This window comes from Aricia agestis, chromosome Z, assembly GCF_905147365.1.
Source record: "Aricia agestis chromosome Z, ilAriAges1.1, whole genome shotgun sequence".
Lineage (NCBI taxonomy): Eukaryota > Metazoa > Arthropoda > Insecta > Lepidoptera > Lycaenidae > Aricia > Aricia agestis.
Genome location: NC_056428.1, coordinates 4,996,982 through 5,016,426, shown reverse-complemented (window position 1 = coordinate 5,016,426; position 19,445 = coordinate 4,996,982). Strand labels below are relative to the sequence as shown.

The window sequence follows — 19,445 nt, the reverse complement described above, 5'->3', positions numbered from 1 at the left end:
CACACTGTTGCCGGGGCGCAGCGGGTCTTGTCAGGCCGTGTCGCATTGACGGAAATCCGCCAAGCAAAAATCCGCGCCGATGCGCCCCGGCACAGTGTGCGATACGCGCATCCGAGGCGGATTTTTGTGATGCGCCCCGGCACGCTGAGCCCCGGCCCGTCCCGTCTCAGTGTGCTCACTCCTTATCTTTGCCTTTGAATCTGATACTGTGGTTTTACCAAGCTATAAATAGCTATGTAATTTTAATACAGAAAGATTGCCATTAAAGATTAGCTGTCAGTAGTAGGCCTAACTCTACTTCTCAACCTTAGTACCTTACATTACAGTCACAAGTGGTACAGGCTTAGCAATTAGTTATACCATATACTAGATAACGCACGTAACTCTGTTGCCCCAAAATTAGTTTATCGCGTGGGAACCGTAAAGTTTTCCGGTAAAAAAGGATCCTAGTTTTTACCGGAAAACTTTACGGTTCATCCTACCTCCTTTCCTGAGACTCAACGTATCCTCATACAAAATGTCATCAAAATCGGTTCTGCGGTCTGGACGTGAAGAGGTACCAAATTACAGACAGACGGACAGACAGACAGACACACTTTCGTATTTATATTACTACTAGATGACGCCCGCAACTCCATTGCGTCAAAATTCGTTTATCACGCGAGAACCGTACATTTTTCCGGGATAAAAAGCATTCCAGTCCTTTCCCGAGATTCAAAATATCAAAATCCGTTCAGCGGTTTGGGCGTCAAAAGGTAACAAACAAACAGACTTTCGCGTTTATATAATACTAGACTAGATGACGTCCACAACTCCGTTACACAAAAATTCTGCAAAAAATGTATCATTCCGGGATGAAAAGTATCCTATGTCCTTTCCCCGGGTGTCAAATTATCCCAATACCAAACTTTTATACGTGAACTAGCTGTCCCGGCAAATGTTGTTTGGCCATTAAATGATTTTCCCTGTTTTTCTGGTTTTCTCTTGAAGTTTTTTCTGATATTTTTTTCTATAGACCTCACGGAGCCCGAGACCTTTCCAACGAATGCAAAACCGTGGAGATCAGTTCGTGCGTTCTGGCGTTATAGCGTCAGGAAGGAAATTTTTATATAATTTTATTAGAAGATAGGCAAGCAGATACACTTTCGCATTTAAAATATTAGTATGGATTAGTATGGACATAAAATTATTTCGTCGATATAATAATAAGCGTCATTATAAAACCCTTAGGGCCTGTTTCACCACTCTCTGATAAAGTGCCGAATAGGCTATATACAACTTTTTTGACAGATTCTCCATACTTCATCTGTCAAGTTAACTGGTGGATAGCCTTGTCAGGAAGTTGTGAAACAGGCCCTTATTATTTTATCGACGTTAACCTTTACTTAGTCGATAGTTGAAAACCGTACCGTACTGAGATCAATAAACCCGGAAATTTTAAAATGTTAAACAGTTTTAATTATTATTATTTATTACAGTATCCTGTTACTTTTTGTTAGTCATAATTATAATTAATTAATGTTCCGAAATCCGATACACAAAATGTAGCAAAAATCATAAAATCTGTTAACATTCTCATTATATTTTGAAGGTCTTCAGACCTAAATTATAAATTGTTTGTAAAACTTAAATAGGTTGAAGTCTTTAATTATGTGGATCACTAAAGTAGTAAAGTTTCCAAAATTACCTAATATAATATTATTCATATTAAATGCTAATCTTGTGGACTATCAACTAACATTTGATAAACGATCGTTTAACAACTAGGTAGGTAAGTAGTACTTACCTCGTCGTTACTTGTTAAACGATCGTTTATCAAAATAATGTAAGTTGAGAGTAGTGTTGGTAAATAATTAAAATATTTATGCAGGCATAGAATTTGCTTAATAGCTGCTAAATTAAGTTCCGCCCAATTAACGATTTATTTACCTCTCTTTTCAATGAACTTGAGTTCGGGTGTCACCGCTCGCTATGATCTGCCGTGGATTTACCGAACTATTTATCGAACCGCTCATTCCATCATTTTTACCGCTCATTCATTTATCGAACCGCTCATTCCATCATTTTACCGCTCATTCATTTATCGAACCACTCATTCCATAATTTTTACCGCTCATTCAGTTATTGGACTGCTCACTGCTCAGTGCTCAATATTTTTTTCAACTGATCATAATCGTCATCTCGTATTATAATTTATAATAACTAGGCCTGTTTCACCACTTCCTGATAAGTGTCGTATAGGCTATCCACCACTTAACTTGACAGCTGATAGAGTATGGAGTATCTGTCAAATAAGTTGTTGATAGCCTATCCGGCACTTTATCAGGAAGTGGTGAAACAGGCCCTTACTATCCGTAATCGATTTTAATGGACGACCCTTTATCATCACGAGTCACGGACAGAAAATGGAACTTTTGCGTGTTACATTAAAAATAAACACAAATATTTGGGCCAAACGATACCGATATCGCAGCGTCTTTACCTTATTATGACAATAATATTGTTATCCCAAATAATAATGATTAAGGACAAATGTGGAACAGAGCAATAACAGAGATTAAGGTAAGATTATTATTAATTATTGCCGGCGAATAAGGATGTCATTGCGAACAAGACTGTATGGAACGTACATAAACTCTATAGCAGGGTTTTCCAACCTGTGGGTCGCGACTCACGACCCCTTGGAGGGCCGCGAAGCTCCTGTAAAAGGGTGATACGCTACCATGTAGATTGTAGAGTGGCAAATGAACGCACTTGCTGCTCTATGCTGACGATGTAAAGCACCGATCTTTCATATTTGATCGTGGCCTAGAATTAGGGAAGACTTATGCAGTCCATGAGAACTTTTCTCAGGGTTCCGTACCCAAAGGGACTAATAACGGATATTACTAAGTACGTCTGTCTGACAGTCTGTCTCCTGGAGACACAGCCAGAACCGCTATAGCTAGACTTCTGAAATTTCATTAATAAGAAAAATAAAATAAATGTTTAATCCCATACAAAAAACACAATTTTTGGCCTTTTTTCCTCTTTTACGGTACGGAACCCTTCTTGCGCGAGTCCGACTCGCACTTTACCTTTCTTGAGAATTGAAAAAGTTATTATACTCACACTTTTTAACCGTGACATATTTTCGAGAGTTTCCTCAATGATAACGTTTTTGCAGCAGCTCCATCCATTTGAATTTTAACCCTTTTTATTTGTTTTTAAATTACCTAAATCAGTCGCAAGTCTTAATATTATTGTTCTTACGATTATTATCGTATTACAACAAACAATAAAAATATTATTGTTTTGTTTGTAGGTACTTTGAGATAAAGCGTACACTATATTTGATGTTATTTGGCACAGATAAAAAGTAGACCACGTGAAGGATTATAGGCTAATTTTTGTGGGATAATTTGTAATATCGAAATATTAAAAATATTTTTATTGGCACTACATGATACGTACTTTTTTTTTTACTGAAAATATGATAAACACATTATTTTACGTTACAAAAAAAATTGCGGTGGCACTGATTTTTAGGGTTCCGTACCCAAAGGGTAAATACGAGACCCTATTACTGAGACTTCGATGTCTGTCCGTCTGTCCGTCTGTCTTCAGTTCTGTGTTCACTCAAGAACCGCTACAGCTAGACTTCTGAAATCACAGATTGTGTATTTTTGTTACCGCTATAACAACAAATACGATAAACGCAATAAAATTAATATTTAAGGGGGGCTCCCATACAACAAACGTGATTTTTTTAGGTTTTCTTGCTCGTAATTAATTGTAACAGCTAGGCATTTGAAATTTTCATAAAATCCTTTAATTATGTTTGTACTTTAACATTTAATAATAAATAAATATTTAAGGGGGGGCTCCCATACAAAAAATACAATTTTTTGCCTACTCTCGCTCTATACCGGTACGGAAACCTTCGTGCGCGAGTCCGACTCGCACTTGGCTATTTTTTTTGTAAGTCCTGTTCAAATGACCTAGTGACCTAAGTCAAACTAGATATGAAAATAAAAATGTTTGAGATAGCACCGTACGTCTTAAAAACAAGCATAATATAGTGCTCTACTTAGCACTAAAGATAGCGTAGGTCAAGAACATGACTTTCAACTTTCAAGTAATTACCTATATAAACGGTTCTTAAAAATAATGAAGTACGTAACATAATTATTTGTTTGAAATCATTCTATTTTAATAAACAAGTATTCCAAAAATTTTCCAAGTGCGAGTCGGACTCGCGCACGAAGGGTTCCGTACCGTTATAGAGCGAAAGTAGGCAAAAAATTGTGTTTGTGTATGGGAGCTGACCTTAATTATTTATTTAATATTATTTTATTGTATTATTAAATATTAGTACATAATTATTGAGTATTTTGTGAAAATTTCAAGCGTCTACAATCTACATGTTGCCATTATGGATTACGAGCCAAAAAGACCAAAAAAATAACGTTTGTTGTATGGGAGCCCCCCTTAACCCTTAATTCGACGGAATTTTTTTTCGCGATTTTTTTTTTTTTTGTTCATATACTATTCTTTTAGTGTCTAAAGACGTACAGAAAAATATAAAAAAAAACCCTATTTGACAATTTTCGAGAAAATGATAGTATAGTATATTATACATTGCCGGGTTCCTACAAAACACCCTTCCAATATATACGTATAGCCCGCTACGAGTATGCAACTCTGATTCAGAGCACATTACATTTAATTTTTTTTTAGAAAGAAAAATATACTTAAAATAATTAATTGGTTTTAAGGCTAAGTTAGGACAAATAATAGCTGTTTCTTTGGCTTGTTTATCAATTTGCTCAAGCAGTGACATTTATTGGGGATAAAACATAGGGGTAGATATAAGTTTCTGCAAAATATAATTATAAATATCCTTTTTTAGGGTGTTAAGTGTCCACAATCCACATACAGTAGTAGCTACATTATAGACTTAATTTCAAACGTAATTTTGTACAAATTGGAGGTTTTCTTTATGCATTTTAAAATTAATCAAAATTTGACTACTAAGAGCATTCACACATAAAAGCTTCTGAAGCTTCGAGTAAAAGTATTTATCAACTGGCTGATTTCAGAAAACATTTAGAAGACGCTTTTAAGGTCCTGATCTGTAAAAAAATTGAAATTTCAATAAAATACAGCTTTATAACTTACTTATGGCTAGTTGTAGTAGTACTATATGGCGTATGACTCAATATCTCAACACGTGCCATAGTCAAATATTCAACAGTCCGTCTCGCGGAGTGCGCTGAAGCATTGTTGTGCAACTAAAGAAAAAATCCCAGCATATTTAACAATTTTGTAATAAATATATTAAAATAAAGTGGAATAAGTGCAAAGAAAGTGTATAATTATTTAATTGAAGATGAATTTCCACCAAGAAGTGACAGTACATTCAATATCATATCTAAAAGCGGCGAGCACAGCTGAACTAATGGTACTGTATAAAGTTTTAAAACTTAAACTAAAGAAAAAATCCCAGCATATTTAACAATTTTGTAATAAATATATTAAAATAATGTGGAATAAGTGCGAGGAAAGTGTATAATTATTTAATTGAAGATGAATTTCCACCAAGAAGTGACAGTACATTCAATATCATATCTAAAAGCGGCGAGCACAGCTGAACTAATGGTACTGTATAAAGTTTTAAAACTTAAACTAAAGAAAAAATCCCAGCATATTTAACAATTTTGTAATAAATATATTAAAATAAAGTGGAATAAGTGCGAGGAAAGTGTATAATTATTTAATTGAAGATGAATTTCCACCAAGAAGTGACAGTACATTCAATATCATATCTAAAAGCGGCGAGCACAGCTGAACTAATGGTACTGTATAAAGTTTTAAAACTTAAACTAAAGAAAAAATCCCAGCATATTTAACAATTTTGTAATAAATACATTAAAATAAAGTGGAATAAGTGCAAGGAACGTGTATAGTTATTTAATTGAAGATGAATTTCCACCAAGAAGTGACAGTACATTCAATATCATATCTAAAAGCGGCGAGCACAGCTGAACTAATGGTACTGTATAAAGTTTTAAAACTTAAACTAAAGAAAAAATCCCAGCATATTTAACAATTTTGTAATAAATATATTAAAATAAAGTGGAATAAGTGCGAGGAAAGTGTATAATTATTTAATTGAAGATGAATTTCCACCAAGAAGTGACAGTACAATCAATATCATATCTAAAAGCGGCGAGCACAGCTGAACTAATGGTACTGTATAAAGTTTTAAAACTTAAACTAAAGAAAAAATCCCAGCATATTTAACAATTTTGTAATAAATACATTAAAATAAAGTGGAATAAGTGCAAGGAACGTGTATAGTTATTTAATTGAAGATGAATTTCCACCAAGAAGTGACAGTACATTCAATATCATATCTAAAAGCGGCGAGCACAGCTGAACTAATGGTACTGTATAAAGTTTTAAAACTTAAACTAAAGAAAAAATCCCAGCATATTTAACAATTTTGTAATAAATATATTAAAATAAAGTGGAATAAGTGCGAGGAAAGTGTATAATTATTTAATTGAAGATGAATTTCCACCAAGAAGTGACAGTACAATCAATATCATATCTAAAAGCGGCGAGCACAGCTGAACTAATGGTACTGTATAAAGTTTTAAAACTTAAACTAAAGAAAAAATCCCAGCATATTTAACAATTTTGTAATAAATATATTAAAATAAAGTGGAATAAGTGCAAGGAAAGTGTATAATTATTTACTTTCAGTGTGACCCACGTATATATATTTATATAATTGGAATCTCGGAGTCGGCTCCAACGATTTCATGAAATTTAGTATATAGGGGGTTTCGGGGGCGATAAATCGATCTAGCTAGGAATCATTTTTAGAAAATGTCATTTTATTCGTGTTTTATCGAATAGCGAGCAAAGTTCGGTCAAATAGCTAGTCATAATATTACTATCGATATTAACTGACGCACCGATGATCTCAATGCAACATTTTTAATTCTCTGCACGTAGATGTACCAGTGTTTTACATAGGAATCACTTGTGCACTCCATTTTACCTCATAATCTAAATGAAAGCGAACCTTACATTGTCACAATAAGGTTCTATTAGGCGTAAAATTGCTCTGAATGTACGATACATATCGTTTCCTGTTATGGTCTGTGTTCTTTGAAGTTGATTCATCATACTGTGTGTGGTCCTGTTAAAGGAGCGTGGGTAAAATGTATGAAACTTGAATCCACTCTTGCTATGCTATAATTACATTATAGGTAGTATAAAAAATTGGCCAAGTGCGAGTCGGACTTGCGCACGAAGGGTTCCGTACCGTTATAGAAAAAAAAATAGGCCAATATTTGTGTTTTGTATGTAAGCCCCCCCCCCCCTAAATTTTAATTTTATTAATAATTATTAAAGTACACAATATATAATTAAGGATTCTGTAAAATTTCAACTGCCTGGCTGTTGTCATTATTGATATCGAGCAAAAAAGGCCAAAAAAATCATATTTGTTGTATGGGAGCCCCCCTAAAATATTAATTTTATTTTGTTTTCAGCATTTGTTGCTATAGCGGCAACAGATATACACAATTTGTGAAAACTTCATAAATCTAGCTATAACGGTTCTTGAGATACAAGCCTGGAGACAGACAGACGGACAGACAAGGAAGTCTTAGTAATAGGGTCCCGTTTTTACCCTTTGGGTACGGAACCCTAAAAAGAGTCACGTCTTGTTCATTCCCGCGACTCAAAGTATTTCCATACCCAGCAAAATCGGTCTTGTGGTTTGGGTGTGAAGAGGTAGCAGCATAGTATCATAGCATAATATCACATTAACATAATCTAGGGATGCTGTGTAATTTAAAAATCTCATAAGCTCAGTATTCACATACGGTTTTACTCGATCGAGCAATCACGTAGAGTAAAAACTACAGCTCGGGCTTTCCTCCACACATTCAGCATTACTCGATTGTTTTACTCCAAATCAAGTAAAAATTATAGTGTGGACCGCAAAACTCACACGATCGAGTATGGTTTGCCGCTTGAGTAAAGCTCGACGATTCGCGTCGCGTCGTGTAAGTTCGAAGGAAATAAATTCCATCGAGCCGGCTCCATGCCAGCCTTCGAGCTGTAAGTTTTGCGGTCCACACGGCAATTTTTACTCGATTTGGAGTAAAACTATCGAGTAAAACCGTATGTGAGTACTTAGCATTAGAATTAGTATGGATTATAATATGGATAATATGGATGGATTATAATATTAATATTATAATACTTACCATGAAAATTAAAAATATTAATACCTATTGAACGATTTTAGATATTGTTAAAATAATTACTAGAATGTCAAGCCATTTACATACCATTCTCGATTCAAAAGATTTTAATTATTGTTAATTCGAAAAATTCTTGTTCAAATGACCATTAATTATAAAATTTTATCTTTATTGTTAGTAATTTAGGAAAGGGAAAAATGTCATATTACGTATAGATTAAATATCAAGAGAATATCCGTACCTACTATTGACAAGAAAACTTATAGTTGACTGCAAAAATAATAATAACTTGCCAATAATCACAGTATTAATATATTAATACTATTGTCTTTTTAGACTTTTTCAATTTTTTTTTGTTAGTAAACAAAGATTCATAACCTATTGCCGAATCCACTAAAATTCCGTTATTTTATTACAATATCTGCCAGTCGTTAAACTGGATTTAAAAGATGATTTAAAAAATTCTTTTACTGTTGGATAGCCCATTGATTGAGGAAGGCTATAGGCATACATTTTATCATGCTAAGACTAATAGGAGCGAAGAAATAGAGGAAAATGTCGAATAAACGGGATTAATTATTTGAAATGGCTTATTTGAACGCGCTTATCTCAGGAACTACTGGTCGATTTGAAAAATTCTTTCAGTGTTAGATAGCCCATTGATTGAGAAAGGCTATAGGCTATATTTTATCTCGCTAAGACTAATAGAAGCAAAGAAATAGAGGAAAATGTGGAAAAAACGGAGAAAAATTATTACTGGAGCAATTTTTATGTTATTTGGCAAACATGAAGAATAGACCACGTTTAGGAACAAAGGCTATTTTTTGCGGAAAATGTACGGTTGCGTGAAATTCCTAAATTACGCAAGCAAAGCCGCGCGAAAAATCTGTATATAATAAAATCGTAGGAAAGTCAATTCTGTATATTGAATATTTTTGTACAATAAATAATACTTGGGATGTGATCTACTATGCTAACGCGGACGAAGTCGCGGGCAACAGCTAGTTTCAAATAATTTTCCGTTTTTCCACATTTTCCCCTATTTCTTCGCTCCTAATCTTATATCTTTAAACGAGCAATTCTTGTTTATATACATATAATATATATAATTGGAATCTCGGAATCGGCTCGGGTTTCGGGGGCGATAAATCGATCTAGCTAGGAATAATTTTTAGAAAATGTAATTTTATTCGTGTTTTATCGAATACCGAGCAAAGCTCGGTCGAACAGCTAGTTTAATATAATTTTTTGGACATAAACAAAGGAATAAATTATGTATTAAATTTTAAGTAAAATATTAGTCCAGTAATAAAATAACAAATCGTATGAACTAGAAAAATATCTTCCAAGTGCGAGTCGGACTCGCCCACGAAGGGTTCACGTTTCAAGTGCCTACCTGTTGCCATTGTTGATTAAGAGCAAAAAAGGCCAAAAAAAATCACGTTTGTTGTATGGGAGCTCCCTTTAAATTTTAATTTTGTTTTAATTTTAGTACCTACTTCTTGTTATAGCGGCAACAGAAATACACAATCTGTGAAAATTTCAGAAGTCTAGCTATAGTGGTTTTTGAGATACAGCTGGTGACAGAAAGTCGGACAGACATCGAAGTCTCAGTAATTGGTTTTTACCCTTTGGGTACGGAACCCTAAAAACAATCAAAACACCAACAGTCTTAGATTGAAAAGCTTAAGTTAAAGTTTTTAGGACTTTTATAAAGGAAGAAAATGCAAACTATCTAGGTAAAGTACAAATATAAGCTTTAAACAAACTTTAACTGATGGTGTCAGGGAATCTGCAGATTACCTAGGTAATGTGCACGTTAACGTATTCTGCATTATAACGATAACATATACACCCTAAAGTATGTTCACTTAATTTTTTCGCACCCTGTATATTAAAAAAAAAACTTAACGCTATTACAAGTACGAGGCGGGTTTCAGGCTTTACTCGATAGCGCTTTCCGTAGAAAAAGTCATAGTTTGTTTGCTAAGCACGTAAACATTCGCACTTGTTAGTCTTGAGTCTTGCCTCGTTACCAGCCTAGGTCGATGTACGAACTTATATGTATTTTGTGACATAATATAATGGTAATGGTAAATAATCATGATAAAATTGTTATATCCATATTCCATAATATATTATTTAATATTTAATAATAATATTATAATATATTATAATGATGACGGATAGACAGACCGAAACTATAAGGGTTCCTTGTTGACTACGGAACCCTAAAAATGGATAACTTTGAAACTTGAGCAATATAATATGGAAAATAGGGATAGTAAAACAATATTACGGAATAAAAAATCAGCTAGCAGAAATAAATCGAAAATCAGTTTGTTCGTTTACATTTCTCAGTATAAATAAAACAGTATCCTATGTCTTTTCTCGGGACTCAAAGTATCCCCATACTAAATTTCAGCAAAATCGGTTCAGCGGTTAGGGCGTGAAGACTGAAGACAGACAGAAACACTTTCGCATTTATAATATTAGTATGGATATTAATAGATAAATCTGTCTGACCCGTTTGAAATATTATATTATAATTAGACGTATTATAACTATTAATAAATAATAAATTATATATTTTATATAAGGTGTAACAAACATAAGTAATAATACTTTAGGGTGTATGTGTATTAGGGTATGTGTTCCTTATAGAGAGTACACTGTGAAAGTAGCAGCGCTGAAAGACCAAATTTTTTTTTTTCACTTTTGCATGGGATAACTCGTAACGTTCGGGCGCTTGCCCATACAAAAGTGATAAAAAAATTCGTCTTTCAGAGCTGCTACTTTCACAGTGAACTCTCTACAAGGAACACTGTACGTGTACCCTAAAGTATTATCACTTATTTTTGTTACACCCTGTAGATATAATCTGTCTTGGACATTAATATTATAATCACGTGCTTCTGTCAAATCCTAGTCATTATTTTTGTAAACTTGTTCGCGGTAGCCGGTAACCTCGATTTAGCTAACGAGTATCGACTAATAATAATCGGCCAAGTGCGAGTCGGACTCGTGCACGAAGGGTTCCGTACCATTATAGAGCAAAATTAGGCCAAAAATTGTGTTTTTTGTAATGGGAGCCTTAAATTATTATTACACTTGGTGCGGTTATACGGGGAACTAAAATTGCTTAATTATAAAAAATAAGGAAACTGTACACACCTTTGTTAAGCCGGCTATACACTGTGTATGTCACGTTCCGAAACTCCAGATCCATTGTGTCTGTAACAAAAAAAAACAGAATATAACTAAGTAGGAAGTTGTAAAAATAATCAAGGCATGTAAACCTATACGTGACCGCGCAGAAGACAGAAGGAAGCGGAATGTTGGATGTTCGTGTATCGATTTTAATGAGGTTTAAATTCGTAATAATAGCACAGATTACACTAAATAGTTACTATACAAAGTGTAACAATCAACAAAACAAAGTGATAATAAGAGTATGTATATTATATATTATATTAGAGGTATAAATTATAATATAATATAATAAGCCTCAAGGAGTGAGCACACTGAGACGGGCGGTGCCGGGGCTCAGCCTGCCGGGGCGCATCGCAAAAATCCGCCTCCATACAATTTGTATGGAAGCGGATGCGCATATCGCTCACTGTGCCGGGGCGTATCGGCGCGGATTTTTGCTTGGCTGATTTCCGTCAATGCTACACGGCCCGACAAGACCCGCTGCCCCCCGGCAACAGTGCGCTATAGCAGGCGGCGCGCGGATGTGATGCGATGCGGCCCGGCAAGCCTCGGCTCGAAATCCGTCCATGCATTGCGCGCCGACCCGCCCCGGGCCGCCCCGGCCCGCCCCAGCACCTCCCGGCCCGCCCCGGCACAGTGTAGTATAAAATATACACATACCTAATACATACTAACAACCCACAAATAAATATAATATAAGACAATAAAATATAAACAAATATAACAAAAACAGAAGAATAATGTGAAGACAGATGTACATCGGTGAGAAAAAAGTCTTAATAAAATTTACACACCCTAAAGTATGTATTATCACTTATTTTTGTTATGTACCCTGTATACAATAGCCCGATTTAACAGCGTGAATTTCAAACCTTAGCAAAGAAAGTGTTATTGGTCAGTGTTTTTCAAGTTTATATGTATATTTTTATGATGTGATCCCCATGGTATGGAAAAATATTTCGCGACGCCCGTTGTTGTTAGATACAACATTCTATACTGTTGTCAACAAGGGAGTAACAAATTAAGTGATTAAACACTTCAGGGCGTGTACGTATCCCTTAAGGCGACGCCTTGATAATTTGCATGTAGCGATATCGATTTTTCTTAGCAATGACTAAAGCTAAGAAATTAAATTTCATTGTCAGTATTCATCATGTCTTTGTCTTTGAATTACTCATAGCATAACACGATTGGTCAACTTTTATAACACAGATTAATCAATCAAAAAGACCTCTGTAAAACAAGGGATTTCTATTTTGCCAACAGAGGAGAGTGATTTAAGCTTTCAAATTTTGTACATAGATTGGTTCAAGCATACACTTTAATTTTCCCATAGCTTATATGAAATGTATTTATGATTTTTAAATTATGCCACAAAAAAAATTGTCGCTTATGCCCTTTTTGCTGTTCCATTGCTCGGCCGGCCTCTCATAGAAAACAAGCAATCTAAAACGCATCCAATACGGTTTTTTACTTTAACGCGGCGGTACCTTAAGGCGAGGATAAACCCCAATTTGTTATTCCGTGACTCCCGGTTTACCTAGCTCCAATATAATAACGAAGTGTTAAAAAATATGAGATATAAAGCACAATATTTAAAATACCTTAAACCATAAACATTTTAATAAAACGTAATACTTTGGGTGTAATTAATTTACAAACTCACCTCCGATAAAAATCTATTTCATCGAAATATAAGTATTAACTAGGATAATTATACATTTTATTTGAATAAATTGTTAGTAAATCTATATTAAAATCTCTTTAACCGAACAATTTTGTTTCTTAATGTTTATTTCCAAAGATATTTAAAAAAACATGAAAAATAGAGAAGATCCGCCCGAATTACTACAGTTTTATAAGCTAAGCTAAGCTACGAGTAAAATGCATCTTATTGCGATGCTTATACGCTTGGTCTTTGGTTGTGTGCAAGGTTATCGTTTTGGATTGAGATTAATCCCCGCCTTAAATAGAGATTATGTAACAACGCTGAAAGAGTAAGTCAAAAGTAACGTTTCGCAGTCGGGTAGTAAGTACTATGTTCGGTTCTTAGTTTGGTCAAACTTTAGGATTCTTTAAGTTAATTAATGTTAGGTTATATATGTTAGGTTAATTAATGATGTAAAAGGATTAAATTAAATCCCGGATGTGACCTATGGTAAAAAAGTGCATCTAAAACTCATTAATGATTATTTACTACTTATTGCTATATTAATATGTTTTTTGTGCTTGCACATAATTGTCTACATGTCAATCTTTTTATCGCGGTCTACTTATACGAGTACGTATGACGCAAGCAAGACTGTAAGGTTTTGTTTGTTTGCACGCGGTAACGGTACCCAAAAAAAAACAAAGTCATTGTTTTAAATTATAACAAATTGGATCTAAAACCCAGCACTTAAGAATCTATAACAAAACCCCAAAAAATCTAAGACGATAACCCGAAAACTCTACAAAGAAAACTCGAAATCTCTAGAACAAAAAAGCCCAAAGTAACAACACAAAAAACATATTTTACGCCAAGGTATATGCATTCAGAACAGCAATTATAATTTATAAGGGCCGGTTTTAGCACTACCGGCATGGCGCCCTGGGCGAGATTTCTTCGCCGCCCCGGGTTCTGATAGTGCTGAAAAAATTTGGATTTTGTTTGCTTTCGCCCTTTTGTTTGCTTTCAGCGCCCCTTTGTATCCAGCGCCCTGGGCGGTCGCCCAGCGTCGCCCCCCCCCCCCCCCCCCCCCCCTAACGCCGCTACTGGCAATTATTGTAGCCAGTACGGCCTGGTGTTTCCCCTCATGTAAAACTATTTTCCTCCTTATTGTCCTTAACACGGCGAAACACTTTCTTGATGGATAGCCCATGAATAAAACTAACTACTTGAGTTTTACGTTTGCAGTTTGTTCAAGTAGCCCACAACTTTGCAGTTTGCTCCGAAAATCGTTTATCAACTCTACATTTTTCCAGGATAAAACTATCCAATGTTCTAGAACAGGGGACACAAATTATGTATTACTTTCGCTCGGGGTCCATTCAAGAAATGATAATTATTAATGACCTTCGCTACACACATTTAAACGTAGGTAACTGGTAATTACGGAATTTACAAAGGTATTTATTACTTATCCATGAGAAAAGTATCAATTTTCGTAGCTCCGAACATCCAAATCCGAACATCTGAGAGATAATAATTATATCGCGGATGGTTGGTGTAACATTGGTGCAAGCTATTGACATTAAATCCTGGAGATGTTCATCAGTAAGTCGAGACCTAAATTAATTTTAAACGAAGTTCATTTCGATAATGCTTAAATGCTTGGTCCGCATACAATGGGCCGGCGGTCCGCCATTTGGTGACCCCTGTTCTAGAACAAAAAATATCTCCATAGATAACTAAATCGTTTTAGACCTAGCAGTATAAGCAGACACACATTCACATTTATAATATTTATCTATATATAATACTTATTAATCATCATTTGGGGTTACGTACTTACTCGAAAAATGCAACAAATTCTTTTTTTTTTTTAATAACTTGTCAGCGAATGTATTATTTCTCAAAATGCATAACTGTACCTTTAATAACTGTACCTACCTTCGAACTTGAATGCTTTATAACTGTACATCAGGTTGAGTTATAACTCAATTATTATTACCTGAGTACCTTTCATGTTCTTTTGCAAGAAATGAAATCCGAGATTTTTATGTTTGCAGTTGTATATTAACATAATAAATTACTGATTGATTGGTATCCAAGAATCTGGCATAGAAATGACAGGCAGAAGCAGAAAAAGAATGTAAGAGAAATAGAAACCAAGAAGGGCCAAGAAAGTGATGAGAAAATCGCCAGATGGCTTCTTCTGGCGATTTTCTCATAATCGAAGATGCAAGAATGTAGCAGCTGCCTGCCTGTTGCCTCTTCAGTCTGTACACTTAAACGGCTGAACCGATTTAGATGCAATTTGACTAGGACATAGAATAGTGTTTTTGCAAAAAAAAATACGGTTTCGGCACCTTCACAATATGTTATTTTTACGAATTCATATATGTATAAAGATGTAACAATATAAGAGTGTACCTAGAGCGAAATCCTTCTGTTTTTCCATCCTGGATCTTAATAAACGTACACACCACACTAAATACCGCTCAGCACTGTAGAATAGTGACCATGGGCTGCCATGGGCCTGTGTCAAATAGAATGTTATTGAAAAACTAGACTGTCTTGACACGTATATAATCATTAATACACATAATAATTATATTCATACGTTTATTTATGTAGGAAAATTTCACACCTAAAATGAGTAAATAGAGTTATAAATTAGTTTTTATTGCATTTACCTAAAGGAATTAAGCATTTAAATAATTTTATATCAGAAGTTCTCAACCACGAGTCACGACATCCTAGCGGGCCGCAGTCGAGCATTTTTAACCAACTTCCAAAAAGGAGGAGGTTATTGAACTAATCATTGAAATATGCGATACTGGGCACGAGCCACGAGGTATGCAATCCTAATAATATTAAAAAAAATTTATAATAAAGATATTTATTATTATAATTACTTATTATTATTAATTTATTATTATAAGTACTTTATAATAAAGTATTGTACGTTGAGGTAATTGTACTCTGTACTTTATATTAATAATAAAGTACGCGAAAATACTTTATTTCTCATAATTTGAGATTTCTCTTGAAGTCGTAAGTATTTTTCGTTTAACGAAATTTATCGATTAATGTTGAATCGATGTCGCCACTCGCCAGCGCCACCTCAAATGTCAACAATGCCGGGCTGTCATCAGTCAGCTGTCACTTGTCAGCGCAGCGTCATTGTCACAAGTCACCTGCACAAATTTAGCACTCCTTCGAAGGATTTTTGAAATCAAAATGACCTTAATCGATAGGTCTACGTTAGGTCTGTATAGGTCCACCACAATTTTCGTTAGGTCCCCTATAGTTTTTTAATAAATAATTTTTTTAATTTTGCAAAAAATAATGGTATCTTAGCACCTCATCTAAACCGAAACTGATTATTTTTTTTTATATTTTTGCATTTTTTATCGTTAGGTCTGTATAGGTCCACAATAATTTTTGTTAGGTCCCCTCTAGCTTTTTAATAAATATTTTTTTAAATTTTGCAAAAAAAAATGCATCTTAGCATCTCATCTAAACCGAAACTGATTATTTTTTATATTTTTGCATTCTATATCGTTAGATCTGTATAGGTCGGTGGAGGGACAATGCACGAGAGCGTGCCATAGCGTGCTGGCCATCCGCCCAGTGCTAAAGGACTGGATCAGCAGAGAGACCGGCGCCCTCTCCTTCCGACTGACACAGGTACCGACCGGGCACGGATGCTTCGGTCGGTACCTTTGCGAGGTCGTTGGAGTTTGAGGAGGAGTGGAGGGCGGTCGAACACTTCGCAGAGGAGGTGATGACTGCCAAGGAAGAGGCCGAGCGCACGAGAGAAAGGGAGGCGCTCGACTCTAGAAGATGGCCCAGGCGGAGACGTCGCGCCCACAACTCGAGCTCCCCAGGGGAGCTCAGGGTGACGGCAAGGGGAAGCTGTCGCCCATTGCACCGAGCCCCCGCGAGAGTCGTGATGCGCAACGTGCTCCCGCGCATTGCGACAAAAGGAGAGGAATGGCCTAGACAAGCCCGCACTGGGGCCTCAGTTCGGCCTGGGGGGGGCGAGTAATCGCCCCTCCGAAGAGGGGTCTGCCGACCACCAGGCAGACAACCGCTGGTGGAGTTGCGGTCGCGGTGTCGTACCCGTGGCTCCGTCGTCGGAAAGATGGCGCACCGCCAAGTTTTTGTGGGTAGGGCTTTCGAGCGAGTCCCATATATCCGCGTCAGGATCTCTCTCATCCCCCGCGGAATGCGTAAATGCATTTCTTGGCGTTAAAAAAAAAAAGGTCTGTATAGGTCCACAATAATTTTTGTTAGCTATTACCTATATAGTTTTTTGATAAATATTTTTTTAAATTTTGCAAAAAAAATGCATCTCATCTATATATCTTATTCGCGGCGCATGCGCTCAACGCACCAAGTAAATTAATCTAGCAACCCAGTGATGTTTACGTTACTCACACAGCTTTGGTAAATAAAAAGAGAAAATGTTTTCAGAAAAATGACCTTTTTGACTACTTTTAACAACATAAGTCTATTGTTTTTTTTCTTGGCACTATATTATTCTGTTAATTTGTTTTTTGCAAAATTTAAAAAAATATTTATTAAAAAACTATAGGCGACCTAACAAAAATTATTGTGGACATAGGTCCACAATAATTTTTGTTGACGATAAAGAATGCAAAAATATAAAAAATAATCAGTTTCGGTTTAGATGAGGTGCTAAGATACCATTGTTTTTTTCGCAAAATTTTAAAAAATATTTATTAAAAAACTATAGGGGACCTAACGAAAATTATGGTGGATCTATACAGACCTAAGGTAGACCTATCGATTAAGGTCATTTTGATTTCAAAAATCCTTCGATGGGGTGCTAAATTTGTGCAGGTTCACAAGTCAGTAGTCACAACTAAAACACAAGTTACAACTTACAAGACTCCATACTTACAAGTTGATAAAAATAGAATTACTTGTTTATTTATAAATTATAATTGAAATATAGACTGTAATTTTTTAATAAAGATGCTCATTTTGTGCAAAAATCAATACAACTGTTTCTTTAAATCAATACAACTATATCTTTAAATAAAATAATAAAAAAAACTAAATTGTACTTTACTTTTATACTGTGTACTTTATTTTTCGTACCTAAAGTAACCTATGTACTTTAAATGCAAAAAAAAAGTTGACAACCCTAATTATAATATATGCGTGTAATAAAATCTATGTGTCATAATGTGATCACGATTCACGGGGCATAATTTGAATTGGTAAAGATCTACGAAAAACAGGAGATTTTAGGTATGAAGTGTATTTAAAACTTCGGTTTTACATGAAACCTAAAACCTAGGTATTTTAGTCATTACAAAAAATGTACTCTGAGTCATGCGCGACACTTTCCCCAACAGCTTTCACTGCTCGCAGTACCTAACTTTTACTGAGATGTTCATATAATATTAATTTAGTCGTATTATATTTTAAGCATTGCCGTGGCGTGGGTATTAATGCATCGCCTTTATAGTTTTCTGAAGTTTTCTGATACGAGTTTATCCATAGAATTAGAACGTATACATACATAGTATTTTGATATCGTTGAGTTTATCTATTCAACAGCGTTGTTAATAGGATAAGATTGAATACTTTGACGTTAGCCAATCGAACGCTCTAGTACATAAATAGATAAATTTATATTATATTTAATTATATTTTACTAGCTGTTCCGATGAACTTCGTGTCACTTTAAAACCTTCCCTGGACTTCTACGAACATTTTAAGACTAAAATCAGCCCAATCCGTCCAGCCGTTTTCGAGTTTTAGCGCGACTAACACATTTAAAAATCCATTTTTATATATATAGATGATAAACTAGTATAATATATTATGTCGTAGGATTATTTGATAAATCGAATTTTCGCGAAATTTCTAGGGATATTTCGAAAACACGGATAATTAGATAATGGTAATAACATTTTTCCATTATCCTAAAAAAATTAGGTTTTTGGAAAAACGCGAGTTGCCTCAGTAACATTGCACATTCTTAAAGCTGATTGGCTTGATTTTTGCTTATTGGCCAACTCTTATTCTGATTGGTTACTATCTTTTCCTATGTATCTTTGAGGTAATACACCATAGAATTATAAAAGATATAACCTCAGAATTAGTTTCTGGTTCTGTTAAACTTTCAGCACTAATTTCACATGTATCAGCCATTAATTGTATTTACAGACACACTTTTAGATAACTTTTCGCACTTATTTTCAAGTCCAACTGCAATTTTAAAAACATTAAATATCAAATACTGCTGGCCAGCTTACAAAAACAACCACAAACAAAACAAC

At 35.0% G+C, this 19,445-nt stretch overlaps 1 protein-coding gene across 1 annotated transcript in view; it reads right to left on the bottom strand.

The window, feature by feature from the left end:
• LOC121738908 (ATP-binding cassette sub-family G member 1) overlaps positions 1-19,445 on the bottom strand; it is a 66,725-nt gene that overhangs the window by 21,393 nt on the left and 25,887 nt on the right. Inside the window, exon 2 of the mRNA XM_042131178.1 lies at positions 11,442-11,501. Coding sequence (XP_041987112.1) covers positions 11,442-11,496 — 55 coding nt within the window. The 5' untranslated portion in view covers positions 11,497-11,501. The remainder of the gene's footprint in view (positions 1-11,441; positions 11,502-19,445) is intronic.